This window comes from Amphiura filiformis, chromosome 6, assembly GCF_039555335.1.
Source record: "Amphiura filiformis chromosome 6, Afil_fr2py, whole genome shotgun sequence".
NCBI lineage: Eukaryota > Metazoa > Echinodermata > Ophiuroidea > Amphilepidida > Amphiuridae > Amphiura > Amphiura filiformis.
The window spans coordinates 63,545,201-63,562,624 of record NC_092633.1 but is presented as its reverse complement, the minus strand read 5'-3'; the positions used below and the strand labels follow the sequence as shown (position 1 = coordinate 63,562,624).

At 40.6% G+C, this 17,424-nt stretch overlaps 2 protein-coding genes across 2 annotated transcripts; both read left to right on the top strand.

Moving 5' to 3' along the window:
• Window positions 1-2,681: 2,681 nt before the first annotated feature.
• On the top strand, window positions 2,682-3,920 carry LOC140154698 (uncharacterized). Its single transcript, XM_072177264.1, has one exon. The coding sequence runs from the start codon at window positions 2,682-2,684 to the stop codon at window positions 3,918-3,920; it is 1,239 nt and encodes a 412-aa protein (XP_072033365.1).
• A 7,988-nt stretch (window positions 3,921-11,908) lies between these two features.
• On the top strand, window positions 11,909-16,433 carry LOC140154697 (uncharacterized). The gene is made up of 2 exons (XM_072177263.1): window positions 11,909-13,505; window positions 15,612-16,433. The coding sequence occupies exons 1-2, from the start codon at window positions 13,347-13,349 to the stop codon at window positions 16,431-16,433; spliced, it is 981 nt and encodes a 326-aa protein (XP_072033364.1). The 5' UTR covers window positions 11,909-13,346.
• Window positions 16,434-17,424: the final 991 nt, after the last annotated feature.

The window sequence follows — 17,424 nt, the reverse complement described above, 5'->3', positions numbered from 1 at the left end:
TGACACTTTAATAGTGGAATGTACCCTTCAATTTGCAAGACAAGGAAGAGAAGTACCTGTAGTAGCAGATGACACAGATATACTTGTCCTTTTGATGTACCACTGAGACCAGACTATGGCTGATATCTACTTACATTCAAAAATTTCAAGACCTTGTTAACAAAGCTGGTGAAGTAAAGACATCCCATCTCCTGTTTATCCATGCATGGAGTGGTTGCGACTCAACTTCTGCAACATTTGGACATGGGAAGACAAGTTTGTTGAAGAAGATAAAAGAATTGCAGCAGATATCATCCTAGATGAGCGATCCTGAGGCGACATTAGAACAGATTGGTACAGCTGGCATCAGATTATTTGTTGTCTTATATGGTGGCAGAGAAGAAGAGTCTTTTAAACGTTCTACGGTTCGCTTAATCCATGGCGATGGTATCATCAAATAAAGCATCATATGATCCACAGTTATCCACAAAAGCTTTCACCTACTGAAAGAGCAGCGTATTTTCACAGTCTGCGGGTTCTTTTAAAGGTCATACTTTGGAGAAAGCTAACAAACAATGACTTGATTCCAATTTAAAGCAATGGGCTGGAAACACTCTGACATCGTACTAGCACGGTCCCTACGAATCTAGATGCAGCACCACAAAGCTTGCTTAAGTTTGTACGATATAATTGTAAACTTTCCTCCAGGAATTCTTGTGAAAATAACGGATGATCCTGTCGCAAAAATGGACTTAAATGTGTCACAACTTGTGAAGATTACCCAGGAGAACATTGCCAAAACGCTGAGGCGATTATACTTGTAGATGAGAACGAAGACAGCTACTTTTGCTTCAGAAGCTGAGATATATATTCACATATGGTGACAGCTTTTTAAGGATTCTATTGCGACTTGCATTTTAGTGTTGTAAGCCCGGGTTTTAAGTAATTGCAACAATTCTCTGACCCTTAAAACCTACATTCTCTTCTCTTAAAAACCTATTCAAAGATTAAAATCACCATTATATTCGCTACTTGACGGTTCCGCCATTATGCACTATGTGCGGGAGAGCCTCGAACTGGCAGCATACATGAAAGGAAGAATTATGTAACCTTACACAGAACGTTATGACTAGTTCAATTCCCATTCATGTATGCTGCCAGTTCGAGGCTCTCCCCGCACATAGTGCATAATGGCGGAACCGTGCAAGTAGCGAATTGGCTTCAGAAGCTGAGATATTTACCTACCTAATCATGTTTGATTTGAGCAATATTGAGGGCCATGTTGGATTACAGTGTCAGTGAAGACATACACTTATGAAGATAAATACAAAATTGACTTCTGTGTCACCTAAAACCTATTCAAAGACACTAAAATCATTATCATATCTGCTTCATAAACCAAAATATACCTAAATATAACATGTGGTGGTGGCCATTTTGGCGGCCATCTTGGATTCCAATGTGGATGAAGACATCAGTGTTTTAGAAACGTACAAATTTGAATTCTTTGACCTCTGAAATATATTCAAGGACACTAAAATCATCAGCATATCTCTTTTTTATTTAGGGCGCTGATCTCGAACTGCTGCATGTACTTCGGTCTCTAAGTAACACATATTTTTCATCGTTTTTACTGCTTATATGACTTTTTGTGATATATGATTATGATTATGATTGTAAGTACTTTGTGACAATTTTCGTGAACTTTATTTGCTTCGATTTATCGCATATTTGTTATTCTCCGATGTTAATCGTCGTATCTGATCCTACATAATATAGCTTTGCGCGATACAACTGTACATAGGTTGTCTACCCATAAAATCCTGTAGAATGTAGAATGCATTGTACATCGTTCACCATTTCTTCATATCGTATGTGTAGTCTAGAACAAAGACTTGTTTATGTTGTTTTTGAAGATGAAACCACATGTATACAACTCACTTTTGCACGCTCGACAAGGTGTGAACAACAACATTCATGCATGTCATAATAAACCTTGGACAAAGTACTTAAATCACAATAAACCAAGAGGTTGCAGAGGTGGTATACACAAACAGCGTAGTATCTCTTCTTGTTCAACTATCCCATCATGCAGTTCAAACTTTTCCACTCAGACCGGCGTAAATACAAACAATCTCATCAAGATTTGCACAACTCGAGATCTCGCCCATAATGCTCCTTTCGTGCGTTTCGCGACCTGGAACGCCCGATCTATAAATGCCAAAAATAAATCTACTGCGTTATGTGATTTGGTTATCACACATCAACTTGATATTTTGGCAATAACAGAAACGTGGCTTACGGGGGATGAAAGAGACAATAAATCACTTGCTGATATCAGAAACACCCTTCCAAATTACAATTTCTACCATTACCCTCGTCTTCATGGTAGAGCTGGTGGTGTAGGCATTCTTGCTAGACATGGTCTTCAGGTAAAACTTAACGACCCCGTCAGATTTACATCGTTTGAACATATGGACATGCGCATCACGTCATCATCGTCTATGTTCCGCCTTATTGTCATCTATAGGCCTCCTCCAAGTAAAGAGAACAAATTGACTGATCTTATGTTTTTTGACGACTTCCCATCACTACTGTAGTCTATTCTTCCATCATCATCGTTGTTGATTACCGGTGACTTCAATGTGCATGTGGACAATCCTGAAGATCCATTATCTGCAAACTTCCTTGATATACTCGATATGCATGATCTGAACCAGCATGTTTGCTCTCCAACACATAAAAAAGGTCATACACTGGACCTTCTTGTAACTCGTAAAACAAATGAACTTGTCACTGATGTATCTGTGCACCGTGGTTTGCCATCCGATCATTCTGCTGTGAAATGCTTAGTGCGGATTGTTCGCCCACCTGCATCCAGACAACGCGTTCGTAGCCGTAAAGTGCGTGAAGTTGACATTGGCATGATACGGAAGGACATCAGCTCAGCGTTATTACCCAACTCTGACACTTCAAATGACATCTTGAAGGTTGACATTCTTACCGATCAGTTTAACTCCAAGCTTCGTAAAATCATTGACAGCCATGCTCCTGTTACTGAGCGAACAGTGATTCTGCGCCCACACGCTCCATGGTACTGCGATGCACTCCGAAATGCTAAGCAGGAAAAGCGTCGCCGAGAAAGGAAGTATAAAGCCACTGGTCTTACTGTCCATAGAGAACTATACAAAGAGCAGTGTGAAACCTACCATGATCTTCTCAACTCTGCCAAGACAATGTATCACCGTGACCAAATAAGTGATGCTGAGCCTCGTGATTTATTCCGTGTTGTTGATACGCTTACAAAGCCTAAGTCTTCTATTACACTTCCAGCTCACGATGACCCGAAAGATCTCGCTGATCGTTTTGCGGACTACTTCCATCATAAGATCAGTAGCCTTCGTGACCGCCTTGATACCTCTTCCAACTCAGTTATCAGCTTTGAATCTAATGGTACTTGCTCCAGCTCCTTTGATAGTTTCCATTCAGTATCTGAAGAGGAAGTTTTGAAGATTATTAAATCTTCTCATATTACATCCTGCAAATTGGACCCTCTGCCTGTTTCCATCACGAAGGAATGTATTGACGAGATGTTACCTGGTATGACGGCAATTGTGAATCAGTCGTTACTATCTGGCTCTTTTCCATCCAGCCTGAAACATGCAATCGTCACTCCACTTCTTAAGAAGCCCAAGCTTGATGCTGATGAACTTGCAAACTACCGTCCGATATCTAACCTGACCTACTTAGGCAAGCTGATTGAGCGCGTCGCCATTTCTCAACTTCAGTCATATCTGCATGATAATGACCTCAACGCCTCCAAACAATCAGCGTATCGTGCACATCACAGTACTGAGTCTGCATTGCTCCGTGTTCAGTCAGACATTCTTTGTGCACTTGACAAAGGTAACGAGGCCATTCTTGTCCTCCTTGATTTTTGATTTTTCGTCGGCTTTCGACACAATAGACCATCAATTATTGCTTCAGAGATTAGCTGACAGATATGGCGTGTCTGGTACTGCACATATGTGGATTAAATCATATCTTGAGAATAGAACACAATCTGTCGTCGTGAAAGATGCAGTTTCAACCAGTGTTTCTCTCAGCTGCGGAGTACCGCAGGGATCGGTCGCTGGCCCATTACTTTTCACCATGTACAGTGCCCCTATGCAAGATCTTATATCTGCATATGGTGTGCATACTATGGTGTATGCAGACGATACACAACTATATATGTGTTTCCACCCTGATGATCGAGCTCAGGCTATTGAAGTGATGGAAAACTGCATTGCGGATGTGAGATCATGGGCCGTTGCAAATAAATTGGTCCTTAACGATGCCAAGACCGAACTCATCCATGTCACTTCCCGCTTCTCGAACAGACCTGCTACAAACATATCGCTTGTAATCGGGGATTCCGTGATCAATCCTTCAAGTGGTGCGCGCAATCTAGGCGCTGTAATGGATTCCCACTTTTGTATGAAAGAACACATCGATAGCATCTGTAAGTCTGCCCTAGTTGCAATTCGTAGAATTGGTCAAATCAGATACTATCTTGACGAGGTCAGCACAGCGAGATTAGTTCATGCATTTGTTACATCAAGGATCGACTCCTGCAACTCTTTATTATACGGCCTTCCGGATAGCTATATCTCCAAGTTGCAACGAGTTCAAAACACTGCTGCCCGGCTCGTCACTCGCACCTCCAAGTATCAACACATCACTCCTATTCTACAGGCACTTCACTGGCTCCCTGTCGAACAGCGGATAATCTACAAGATTCTTCTCATGACCTTCAAGGCTCAAAATCAACTTTCTCCTCTGTACATCTCAGAATTCATCTCGCACTACAATCCTAGTCGCAAACTTCGTTCATCTTCTAAATCGCTTCTCTCAGTCACATGTCGTCCATCCACCGAGTATTATGGGGAAAGATCATTCGCGTTCGCTGCACCGTTTCTTTGGAACACCCTGCCACATAGCATTCGTTCTGCTAACTCACTGCACTCTTTCAAGCGACTTCTGAAGACGCATCTTTTCATTGTTTGATTCATCTGTGATTTTGTTGTTATATATTATGTTTCAATTTGCTGAGGGTGATGTGCTAGGAACCTCTCCCCTCAGCAGGGTGTTGTGCCACCCCCATTTCGTGTATTATTTATCGCCTGATAGTTATAATTATCGCTGTTTTTCGTCAACTATTTTTAAATATTTTCTGTGTTATTCTTGCTGAGGGTGACGTGCTGGTAACCTCTCCCCTCAGCAGGGTGATGTGCCACCCCGTATCGCGTTTTAATAATCGGCAAATGTTGTTCTCGCCGCAGGTCTCGCCAACTCCTTTTATTGTATTATCATGTTTGTTCTTGCTGAGGGTGACGTGCTGGTAACCTCTACCCTCAGCAGGGTGTTGTGCCACCCCGTATTTCGCGATTTTGCATATCTTGTTATTAATTCGTGCTGCTTTATTTATTATGTTTCTAGCTGAGGGTGACGTGCTGGCAACCTCTCCCCTCAGCAGGGTGTTGTGCCACCCCGTATTTCGCGATTTTACATTTTGCTATTAATTTGTGCTGCTTTACTTATTATGTTTCTAGCTGAGGGTGACGTGCTGGCAACCTCTCCCCTCAGCAGGGTGCTGTGCCACCATCATATTGCTGTAATTCCATGCTGAAATATTTCTCGTTCTGTCTGTTTTGATCTTATTCGCCATTTAATAATTATTATGTTTTTATATTGATCATGTTGAACTTTGTTTTTGCTATAATGGACTGTAATATAATAAGGTCTTTGTTTATATTGCTTATTGTATGCATGTGTTTTGCTACCATGCGTCTTTCACTTGGTTTGGGACCCTTTGCTCGTTCTTATTTGTTCTCCATTCCTTGTGAGGGATGCTTGGTGTAGCCTAATGTAGTTTGTATTTTAAGGTGTATTCTTTAAGGATTTTTGTTCACTGATATTTTGTGTTTACTTTTATGTATGTGTGCTCTGTAAAGCGCATCGAGACTTTTGTATGATGCGCTATATAAATCTCTTTTATTATTATATTATTATTATCGCTACAAGTCGATCGATACATGTTGAAATCAGCATAATTCAGAAATACACCTTTTTGCTTTGAAATTAAGTTTTTTTGTCATTTCTATTTTTTTCAGTAATAAACCTTTTAAAAATAAATCCTGTTGTTAAAATTAGGCATGAAACTGTGTCTTTTAATGTAAGATTTTTGATTTTTATAGGTCTCAACTTTTTTTTTAAATTAACGTTTTAGCGCTTCAAACTGATATCCGTTTTCATCTCACCTTTTTTCACTTGCGCCTGCCAAAATGTCCAACTCAGTAATTCATTTCTGATTATAACCAGCAGAAATAATCGACATTTCTATTGTGGCTTGCAAAATCATCCATCCATGGTATGGGTACATCCGCGAGTTGATTTTTACAAGTGACCATGTTTCAGCTCCGAAAGTCATGGCTGGTAGTACCCCGGGGGTAGTACACATTGAAAACCTTTCGTTTCAGACAAGTTGGCATCTTGCTTCTCATTTCTGTGTTCGCTATCATGTCCAGCTGTCCTGAGGCGAACTGGTTGAACATGACTTTCGTCTTTTTCATGTTAATCTTATAGTCCCACTTGGTTACTTCTCTGGTTCAGATCAGTGATCATTTCTTATAGATCTTTGGCATTGTCTGTTTTTATGACTTTGTCATCTGCGAAGCGAAGGTGATTTAGGTTGTTTCCGTTTATGGTGATGCCCTTATTTTCCCAGCCTAGGTGACGTATAAGTTCTTGAAGTGCCGCATTAAACAATTTAGGTAAAATGTTATCACCTTGTCGCACCCCTCGTTGGATAGATCCTTGTGGAGGCGGATTGTTGAAGTGCTGTTGAAGTTGCTGTAGATAGTATTTATTATCTGGATGTAGTTAGTATGTGTACCCCCGGGTGGTGAATTATAGGGGGAGGGGACGAAGGATTTTTGGAAGGCCAAGGGGGGGGGGGGGAAGTAATGTTGGCAGGTCGAAAGGGGGGGGTCGTAAATTTCGAGGAAATTTGACATGAGCGACTATTATTTCTTTTGACACCAAATATGACTAAAAACAATATTGCTGTACGAAAATATGATCATTTAAAAAAGTTACCCCGCTGACCGAAGTTACCCCGTTTTACTGTAATTATTGCACAGCCCCTAAAGCATTATTTCTTCTTCTTCTTCTTCTTCCTTGTAAGTGCCTCCCTCATAATGAGTATTATCGCACTGCGTATACTTATTTTTTTACTCTGGAACGTAGAGTAGATGAGTGTATTTTTGAAGTACAGTCAACAGTACAGATGATCCCCTGCTCTTTTCGAATAGCCTGTGACGTTCTTTAACACACTACATTAATGTGAGAAAATATGCATGTACACGGGACCGACAGCTTAAAGGGTTACAGCCCGCTAGTTCGAAGGCCCGCCAGTCCGAAGGTTCGCTAGTCCGAAGGTTCGCTAGTCCGAAGGTCCGCTAGTCCGAAGGTTCTCTATTCCGAATTCTAAATAAGGTCCGCTAGTCCGAAATTTTAACAAGGTTCGCTAGTCCGAATTTTAAATTAGGCTCGCTAGTCCGAATTATATATAGGCCCTAAGGTTCGCTAGTCCGAATTTGAAATAAGGTCCGCTAATTCGAAATTGATTTAGGGTTCGCTAGTCCGAATTGTAAATAAGGTCCGCTAGTCCGAATTGTAAATAAGGTCCGCTAGTCCGAATTTGATTTTAGGTTCGCTAGTCCGAATTGTAAATAAGGTTCGCTAGTCCGAATAAGTTAATGTGAGTATTGCCGACTAGCGCCCCCTTATCTGTGGACAATTTCGTTGGTTGTTAAACAAATACGCCAAGAGAGGGAGAGAGCGAGAGAGAGAGACAGAAAGAAAGAAAGAAAGAAAGAGAGAGAAAGAAAGAAAGAAAAAAAATTAAAGTAATCAATGAAGAAATAAAATAAATAGAAAAGTTTGTATTGTAGACATTCATAATAGGTTGTTTTGAATTATTTTCATTACCATCGAGGCGATGGTGTCTATTTGATTGCAAATTTCATTCTGCAAAACCTACATCAGTATTGTTAAAAGTAATAAATATTCAAATAATTATATACTTTAGAAAAACAGCATCTATACCATGTTAGGTACCATGTATAGGCATACTTTTTGTGTCTTTAGAACATAAATATGCAGTTTTCATCGATTTGGAAACTTATTGTGTTACTTGCATTCCGAAACTGCTTGAAACAAGTAATTCCGATCTGTCTTGGAAATCCATTATGTTTTCATTACCAAAGGGTGTGCTTAAATTTGCAATCAATGCCTCCATAGATTCCTTGCCATCATTCACCAATTTGAAAAGATGGGGAAAAAGGCTTACGGACAGCTGTCCCTTTGTCAGGGGAAAGGTACTCTCCTGCACATTTTAAATAATTGCCAAAATATGCTGGACAGGTATCTATGGAGACACAACAACCTCATCCGTATTTTTCTTTCCACATTTCAACAGTCGGAGGCATTTCGTAATTCTCATATTAAAATCTATGCCGATCTGGAAAATTATACCATAGGAGGGGGGACCATACCACCCAATATCATTTCCACGTCTCAAAAACCGGACATTGTGTTATACTGGCCTTCTGACAAGCGAGTCATTCTCTTTGAGTTGTCGGTACCATTTGAACCAAACATCAGTAAAGCTCATTACACCAAACTTGATCGCTATTCTTCCCTGGTTGCCGACATCACTAACGCCGGGTACTGTTGCTCACTTGTTGCTGTTGAAGTAGGCTCAAGAGGCTTCATTGACGCCGACAACAAGAATAGTCTGACTCGTCTGTCAAAAGATCTCAATCTTCCCACAAAGTATTCTGATCTCAAGACCCAGTTGATTAAATCGGCGCTAATGTCATCTTATTCCATTTTCATCGCCAGATATGAAACATCTTGGAATGTAAATGAAATTATTTAACTTTTTCTTCCCGCCATGAGTATTTCCAACTTTGTTTATTTATTTAAATGTTTGTATTTTTGTCCTGCCTTGCCTGCAACTGGAATGGGTTGCAGTAGATCTGGGCTTTATATGTGTTTTTCTTTATGTTGAATAAAGATGATTTATACATATATTTCCTTTCTGAAAATGTATACTTTTACGTACTTGCCATCATTACTTTTAAAGAAGCAATCCAAAACATGAACAATGTTGTGAACCTGTGAGCACCTACTCAGGTAACACGCTATATTTGACCAAACGCTTCCAATACATTTTGAGACCGGTGTATGGTGGCGCTGATCAGGTTCTTTAAAGAAAATTCGGACTAGCGGACCTTATTTAGAAATCGGACTAGCGGGCCTTATTTATCATTCGGACTAGCGAACCTTTTTTTGAATTCGGATTAGCGAACCTGATTAACAATTCGGACTAGCGAACTTTTTAATAAATTCGGACTAGCGAGCATTCGGACTAGCGAACCTTTTTTTCGGACTAGCGAAACTTTTTTCAAATTCGGACTAGCGACCGTCATGTCCTCCATTGAAATACGTGTTCGGACTAGCGAACCTTCGGACTAGGAACCTTCGGAGAGCAGAGTAGAGTGAAGTGCCTTGCTCAAGGACACAAAGACTGAAATTTCTTGCACTAGGCCTACTGGTACTTGATCTACTGGCGTAGGGTGGGTCATCCGATGGGGAGGGGGGCACCGACCAGGGGTAGCGCTAGGTTGCTTTTTGGGGTCCCGGACCCACTAAAATAGAGTTTGGACCCCTGTTTTTAAATTTTCTGCAAGTTGGGTCCCTGCAGACACTGGAGTGTTTAGTTATAGCGCTCAGTTGGCCTACCCTAGCACTATGAAATTTTTACACTGAAAATCACACTGAAAATGACATAACACTGAAAATTATCAAAACAAAAGAAATTGTTAGACTCCATTGATTTGGATCCAAGTTATTGTTTGTGAGCTTTCTCCAAAGTATGACCTGCAAAAGAACACTCAGACTGTGAAAATACGCTGCTCTTTTTAACTAGGTGGAAGCTTTTGTGGATCAAGTGATGCTTGTCTTTCCATGTCCAAATGTTGCAGAAGTGGAGTCACAACCACTCCATGCATGGATAAACAGGACCTGAGATGGAATGTCAATACTTCACCAACGTTGTTAATAAGGTCTTGAACTTTCCAACCCACCGATATGAGCCATATTCTGGTCCCCAGTGGCACTTCTCTTCCTTGTCTTGAACATTGAAGGAGTCTTGAAGGGTACATTCCACTATCAATGTGTCAGCATCTCCGGTACTATTGCGCACCATCCATCGACTCAGCAGCGAGATAAACTGACATTTGTTCTTCTCATATTCAGCTCACAGAATCTATGATGGTTCTCACCATGACCAGCAGACCTTCCTCTCGAATGAGAAGAACAACAGTCAGTTTATCTCGCTGCTGGGTCGATACTTGGAAACCAATGGTCAGATCGTGCACAATAGTACTGGAGATACTGACACTTTAATAGTGGAATGTACCCTTCAATTTGCAAGACAAGGAAGAGAAGTACCTGTAGTAGCAGATGACACAGATATACTTGTCCTTTTGATGTACCACTGAGACCAGACTATGGCTGATATCTACTTACATTCAAAAATTTCAAGACCTTGTTAACAAAGCTGGTGAAGTAAAGACATCCCATCTCCTGTTCATCCATGCATGGAGTGGTTGCGACTCAACTTCTGCAACATTTGGACATGGGAAGACAAGTTTGTTGAAGAAGATAAAAGAATTGCAGCAGATATCATCCTAGATGAGCGATCCTGAGGCGACATTAGAACAGATTGGTACAGCTGGCATCAGATTATTTGTTGTCTTATATGGTGGCAGAGAAGAAGAGTCTTTTAAACGTTCTACGGTTCGCTTAATCCATGGCGATGGTATCATCAAATAAAGCATCATATGATCCACAGTTATCCACAAAAGCTTTCACCTACTGAAAGAGCAGCTTCAGAAGCTGAGATATTTACCTACCTAATCATGTTTGATTTGAGCAATATTGAGGGCCATGTTGGATTACAGTGTCAGTGAAGACATACACTTATGAAGATAAATACAAAATTGACTTCTGTGTCACCTAAAACCTATTCAAAGACACTAAAATCATTATCATATCTGCTTCATAAACCAAAATATACCTAAATATAACATGTGGTGGTGGCCATTTTGGCGGCCATCTTGGATTCCAATGTGGATGAAGACATCAGTGTTTTAGAAACGTACAAATTTGAATTCTTTGACCTCTGAAATATATTCAAGGACACTAAAATCATCAGCATATCTCTTTTTTATTTAGGGCGCTGATCTCGAACTGCTGCATGTACTTCGGTCTCTAAGTAACACATATTTTCATCGTTTTACTGCTTATATGACTTTTTGTGATATATGATTATGATTATGATTGTAAGTACTTTGTGACAATTTTCGTGAACTTTATTTGCTTCGATTTATCGCATATTTGTTATTCTCCGATGTTAATCGTCGTATCTGATCCTACATAATATAGCTTTGCGCTATACAACTGTACATAGGTTGTCTACCCATAAAATCCTGTAGAATGTAGAATGCATTGTACATCGTTCACCATTTCTTCATATCGTATGTGTAGTCTAGAACAAAGACTTGTTTATGTTGTTTTTGAAGATGAAACCACTTGTATACAACTCACTTTTGCACGCTCGACAAGGTGTGAACAACAACATTCATGCATGTCATAATAAACCTTGGACAAAGTACTTAAATCACAATAAACCAAGAGGTTGCAGAGGTGGTATACACAAACAGCGTAGTATCTCTTCTTGTTCAACTATCCCATCATGCAGTTCAAACTTTTCCACTCAGACCGGCGTAAATACAAACAATCTCATCAAGATATATAAATATTTTCGGTTGAGCGACCGTAGCGAATTAGAAGATATTTATTTTCTTCACGGTACGTGATTTTCTAAAGGTTTTAGAAATCGTTGGTGTTACGTAATGTTGTGGTACGGTTAGGCAGGGCGTTGGCTCACTTCACGTCAGTTCGGCAGCAGCAGAGCACCTATTTTTTTTCAGCGCTTGCATTGTTGTAGATATCGTATCAACGTGGATCTAATGGAGCCACAGTCACAGGCGCAGGCAGCACCTGCTACAAAAGCAGATATTCAAGAATTGTTAACTTCATTTACTGTTGGTGTTGACCAGAAACTAGCAAATGTGAAGGCTGAGTTGGCGGAGCTTCAAGAAAAATCAGCTTCAGCGTTGGCCCAAAAATCAAAGATAACAATCAAAAGAAGTGGCGTCGGGAAGGAAATAAGCGCCAGTTTGAGTTTAATCAGCAAGTGTCAGATAAGTGTATACTTAAAATTGGGTTAGGAAAGTAGCATGTTTGTGAGTTTGTCGTTTGTCCCGGAGTTCGTGCAGTTCGTGTGTTTTTTATTTCGCACCTTCTTTAACCTCATGGCGGGCGTCTGGATGCCGCAATAATACTGGCCTAGACCGCATAAATACTGTGTGTGATGTTTTTCTTTTTGTGTATGTTGGGTGTGGGGCCTTGAGAAAAGGTAGTTTAGGGAAGAAATATAAATATTTTCGGTTGAGCGACCGTAGCGAATTAGAAGATATTTATTTTCTTCACGGTACGTGATTTTCTAAAGGTTTTAGAAATCGTTGGTGTTACGTAATGTTGTGGTACGGTTAGGCAGGGCGTTGGCTCACTTCACGTCAGTTCGGCAGCAGCAGAGCACCTATTTTTTTTTTCTTTTCATTGTTTTAAAAAAGTAATTGAGCTTATATTAGTTGGGCTTTTATAACTAAAAATCCTCACGGGCCTATTGCATCAAGTAGTATGACATACAAATTTGGGTTGTGTCTTTGCTTGTGTTTGAGTATATTGGGCCTATATATAATCAAGAAATTCACATAGGCCTAATTGCATCAAGTATTTTACCATATTAATTTTGGTGTTGTTTTTCTGTTTGTGTTTGAATGTTTCAGAGTGATAAAGGATTCGATTACCTCTGCTTTGGAGCACGTACCAGAGGGGTCGGCTGTTGACGCCATTTTAAGCAAGACGAAGAACCAGTTAGAAGAGCGGCAGAAGTTGATCCGTCTAGCAGACACCTCCATTTACGGGTGGGCAACAGTGTCGGAATATGAAACGCACGAGATTGCGCGAGATGATGAGGATGACAACAAAATCATGCGAGCAGAGAACAGGGCAGGGCGAAAGGTCAAGCAGAAAAGGGCGGCCGTGGGGCGAGCAACCAAACCAAAAAGTTCAAGAGACCTACTGAGAGTAGTTATTCTGGTGATTTTTTCGTGGCCAAAGCACCTATGGCGGCGCCAGCAGAGGCCAAGGCACCGGAATGGGAACCGGAAGTTGCTTCACCTGTGGGAGTTTCAACCACTGGAAGGCCAATTGCCCATACAAGAGAGCTCCGTATGCCGCAAGCACAGTGTCAAAACCACCAACATAGAGTTAAGTGTAGTAATGTAGGTAATCCAAGAAATTGTACTAGTCAACCAAAAAAGTCTGGTGTGTCAGAGTCAGTCATACAAAATGATAGTGCATTTATTGCTAACGATTATTATGAGTACGAAGAGCGAAGTGGAGCATCTGGTATTAAAGTTGCAGGTAGGCTAAATAAGCATTTTCATTTTTGGGAAAAGATCGGGGCTCCAGAGTTTATTCTTAATACCATTCGTTTGGGTTATGTAATTCCATTCAATAAAAGGCCGGCGTCATCTTTTTCTAAGAATAACAAGTCTGCTTTATCTCACAAGGTATTTGTTTCACAAGCTATATCTGAGTTGGTTCTTTTGGAAACCATTGAGGTATGTAAGGCACAGCCGACAGTAGTAAATCCACTTACGGTGTCGATTCAAAGTAATGGTAAGAAGCGGTTGATATTGGACCTGAGGTTGGTAAATGAAGATCTTGACAAAATTTCAGTCAAGTATGAAGATATGCGCTCTGCTCTTATATTTCTCAGAAAGGGTGGTTTTATGTTTAAATTTGACCTGAAAAGTGGTTATCATCACATTGACATTTGTGCTGCGCATAGGGATTTTTTAGGATTTGCATGGAATTTGGGTTCCAAGAGCGTGTTTTACAGATTTAAACAGTTGCCCTTTGGCCTCTCCTCGGCTCCTTTCATCTTTACCAAAATTGTTCGGCCATTGGTTAAAAAGTGGAGAGGAGAAGGTAAGTCAATAGTAGTCTTTTTAGACGATGGACTTGGGTTTGCTAGTTCCCTTTCTGAAGCCATTCGTGTAAGCGAGGAAGTCAAAGCAGATCTGATAGCCTCTGGGTTTGTTCCAAACGTGCAAAAGAGTGTATGGGATCCAGTGCAAAAGATCGAGTGGTTAGGCTATTATATAGATCTCGAAGATGGCTTTTTTGTGATTCCTGAAAGGCGTATTGTGAGTATCAAAAAAAGGCATTCATGATATTTTACAGGGGAATGAAATGAACAGAGCATCTGCAAGGCAAATCGCCAGAGTGGTCGGAAAGATTATGTCCACCAATCTCGTGACAGGTAACATAGCCAGGGTTATGACAAAGGCTTTACACGTGTGTATTGAATCAAGGTTATCTTGGGATCTTCCTGTTTTAATTCCAATAGAAGCAGTGAGCGAGTTGTCATTTTGGAGCTCAAGTGTGGAAAGTTTGAACAAGTCCAATATCGGACCAAAAGCCGAATGTTCAAGAATTGTGTTTTCTGACGCCAGTAGCTCAGGATTTGGTGGTTATATAGTAGATATTGATAACACAGTAGCACATGGATTGTGGGATAGTAGTGAATCCCAAAAAAGTTCTACATGGAGAGAACTTAAAGCAGTTGAGTTGGTGCTTAAATCCTTAGCACACAAGCTGTCCAGCCGAAGGACTAAGTGGTTTACAGATAACCAAGGTGTTGAAAAGATTGCAGTGCAAGGTAGTATGAAAAGTGAATTGCAGAGTATTGCTTTGAGCATTTGCAAGACATGTTTGGAACATAATATTCATTTAGAGATGGAATGGGTTCCAAGATCGGAAAATGATAAAGCAGACAAGCTCAGTAGAATTATTGATAATGATGATTGGAGTGTCTCTGATGAGTGCTTTATGTATTTTGATGACCTCTGGGGTCCACATACTGTTGACAGGTTTGCCAGCTATTATAACAAGAAAATCAAAAGGTTTATTTCTAGATTCTGGAATCCAGGTTGTGAGGCCATTGACGCTTTTACAGTTAAGTGGGAAGGTGAAAATAATTGGATAGTCCCTCCAATATCAATTATATCAAGAGTGATTTTATTCATGCAGCAAATAAGAGCGGTGGGAACTATGATATGTCCATGTTGGTATTCAGCACCGTATTGGCCTTTGCTCTTCCCAGATGGTTATAATCCAATTAGAGCAGTTGTGGGGATTTATGAAATGCCCTGGTATCCAGGTTTATTTATTCCTGGGAGGGGAGGAAACGAGGAATTTGTCATGAATATTGGCAGAAGCAAGATTTTAGCAGTAAGGCTTGATTTTAGAGTGTGAGTGCATATAGATGTTTAAAAATGTACTTGGGCAAAAGCTGATTCTTTGTTTTTCCCCCAATGCAGGTAATATTCAACAGCGGTATTTGGGCAGAACACCAGCTGCAAGACCATCCATATTTGGACAGACTGGCAAAGATGTTACCCGATGTTATGTTGGGGGCACGAGCTAAATCAACAGTTAGCGCTTACTCTGGGGCTATGAACAGGTGGACTGATTGGGCTAATAAGTATGGAAAATGTGTTCTTCCGGCAGATTCGGTAGATATAGCTCTGTATTTAACACATTTAAGTCAAACAGCCACATCACCTGCCCCTATCACCAAAGCTGTCTCGGGTTTATCATGGGCACATAAAATGGCAGGAGTGCCTGATCCTACTAGTGCGAGTATGGTTTTGTTTACCCACGAAGGTCTGAAGAGAAAATTATCAAAACCCATTGTTAAAAAAGAGCCCATAACGTCACAAATGATCAGAGATTTGGTTGACGCTTACGTTCCAGAGGGAAGACGTGGGGTGCAAAATTTAATGAACATTAGAACAGTCACTATGTGTTTGGTTGCTTATTCCGCGTTCTTGCGTTTCGACGAATTGTCTGAAATAAAATTGAGACATTTAAATTTCACTGAGAAGGGAGTGGAAATATGTATTCCCTCAAGTAAAACAGATGTATATAGGCAGGGGAGGTCGGTAGCGGTTAGTAAGTTAAATACTCCGACTTGTCCCGTTAAAATGCTCGAGGTCTATTTAGATTTAGTGCAGGTCCAATCAGAACAGTTCATTTTTCGTAGTCTGACAAAGACTCGGGAAGGTTATAAGTTAAGGGAAGGCAACCAACCGATTTCATACACCAGGGCTCGTGAGGTTATTCTGGAGTCCATAGTTTAAGATCAGGGGGCGCATCAGCCGCGGCAAATGCTGGTATCCAAGACAGGTTGCTGAAGAAGCACGGTAGGTGGAAGACTGATGTTGCGAAGGATGGTTATGTTAAGGAAAGCCAAGAAAGCTTGTTTTCAGTCTCTAAAGCTCTTGGGTTATAATCCCTGATAGTATGAGCTCGTAGTTTGATAGTCAAAATAAAAATTGGATACTAAGGTGCTGTTGAGCAAAATTTTAAGAAGTCAATTATTCATAAATATTGGTGGTTGCTCTTCGAGGGAGGGTTAGTGAAAGAACGGATAATGCAGGGTGGCTGGAAATTGGAATAATGGTATCTGCCATGAAGTTATATTGCATAGAGCAGATCTACGGTCTCATCCTCAATTTTTGGCCTGGGGTGAGTTTACGTAGCAGGCGAGTAACGTGTTCAATTTTCAGGGTAGGCTGCCCCATTGTATTAGTGTAGGTTCCGTTAAGTTATTTTTGTATGAGTTCAATTGAGATTGTGGAACTTTCATTCCACCAGTCGCTCTGGATGCCGCAATAATACTGGCCTAGACCGCATAAATACTGTGTGTGATGTTTTTCTTTTTGTGTATGTTGGGTGTGGGGCCTTGAGAAAAGGTAGTTTAGGGAAGAATTGCACAACTCGAGATCTCGCCCATAATGCTCCTTTCGTGCGTTTCGCGACCTGGAACGCCCGATCTATAAATGCCAAAAATAAATCTACTGCGTTATGTGATTTGGTTATCACACATCAACTTGATATTTTGGCAATAACAGAAACGTGGCTTACGGGGATGAAAGAGACAATAAATCACTTGCTGATATCAGAAACACCCTTCCAAATTACAATTTCTACCATTACCCTCGTCTTCATGGTAGAGCTGGTGGTGTAGGCATTCTTGCTAGACATGGTCTTCAGGTAAAACTTAACGACCCCGTCAGATTTACATCGTTTGAACATATGGACATGCGCATCACGTCATCATCGTCTATG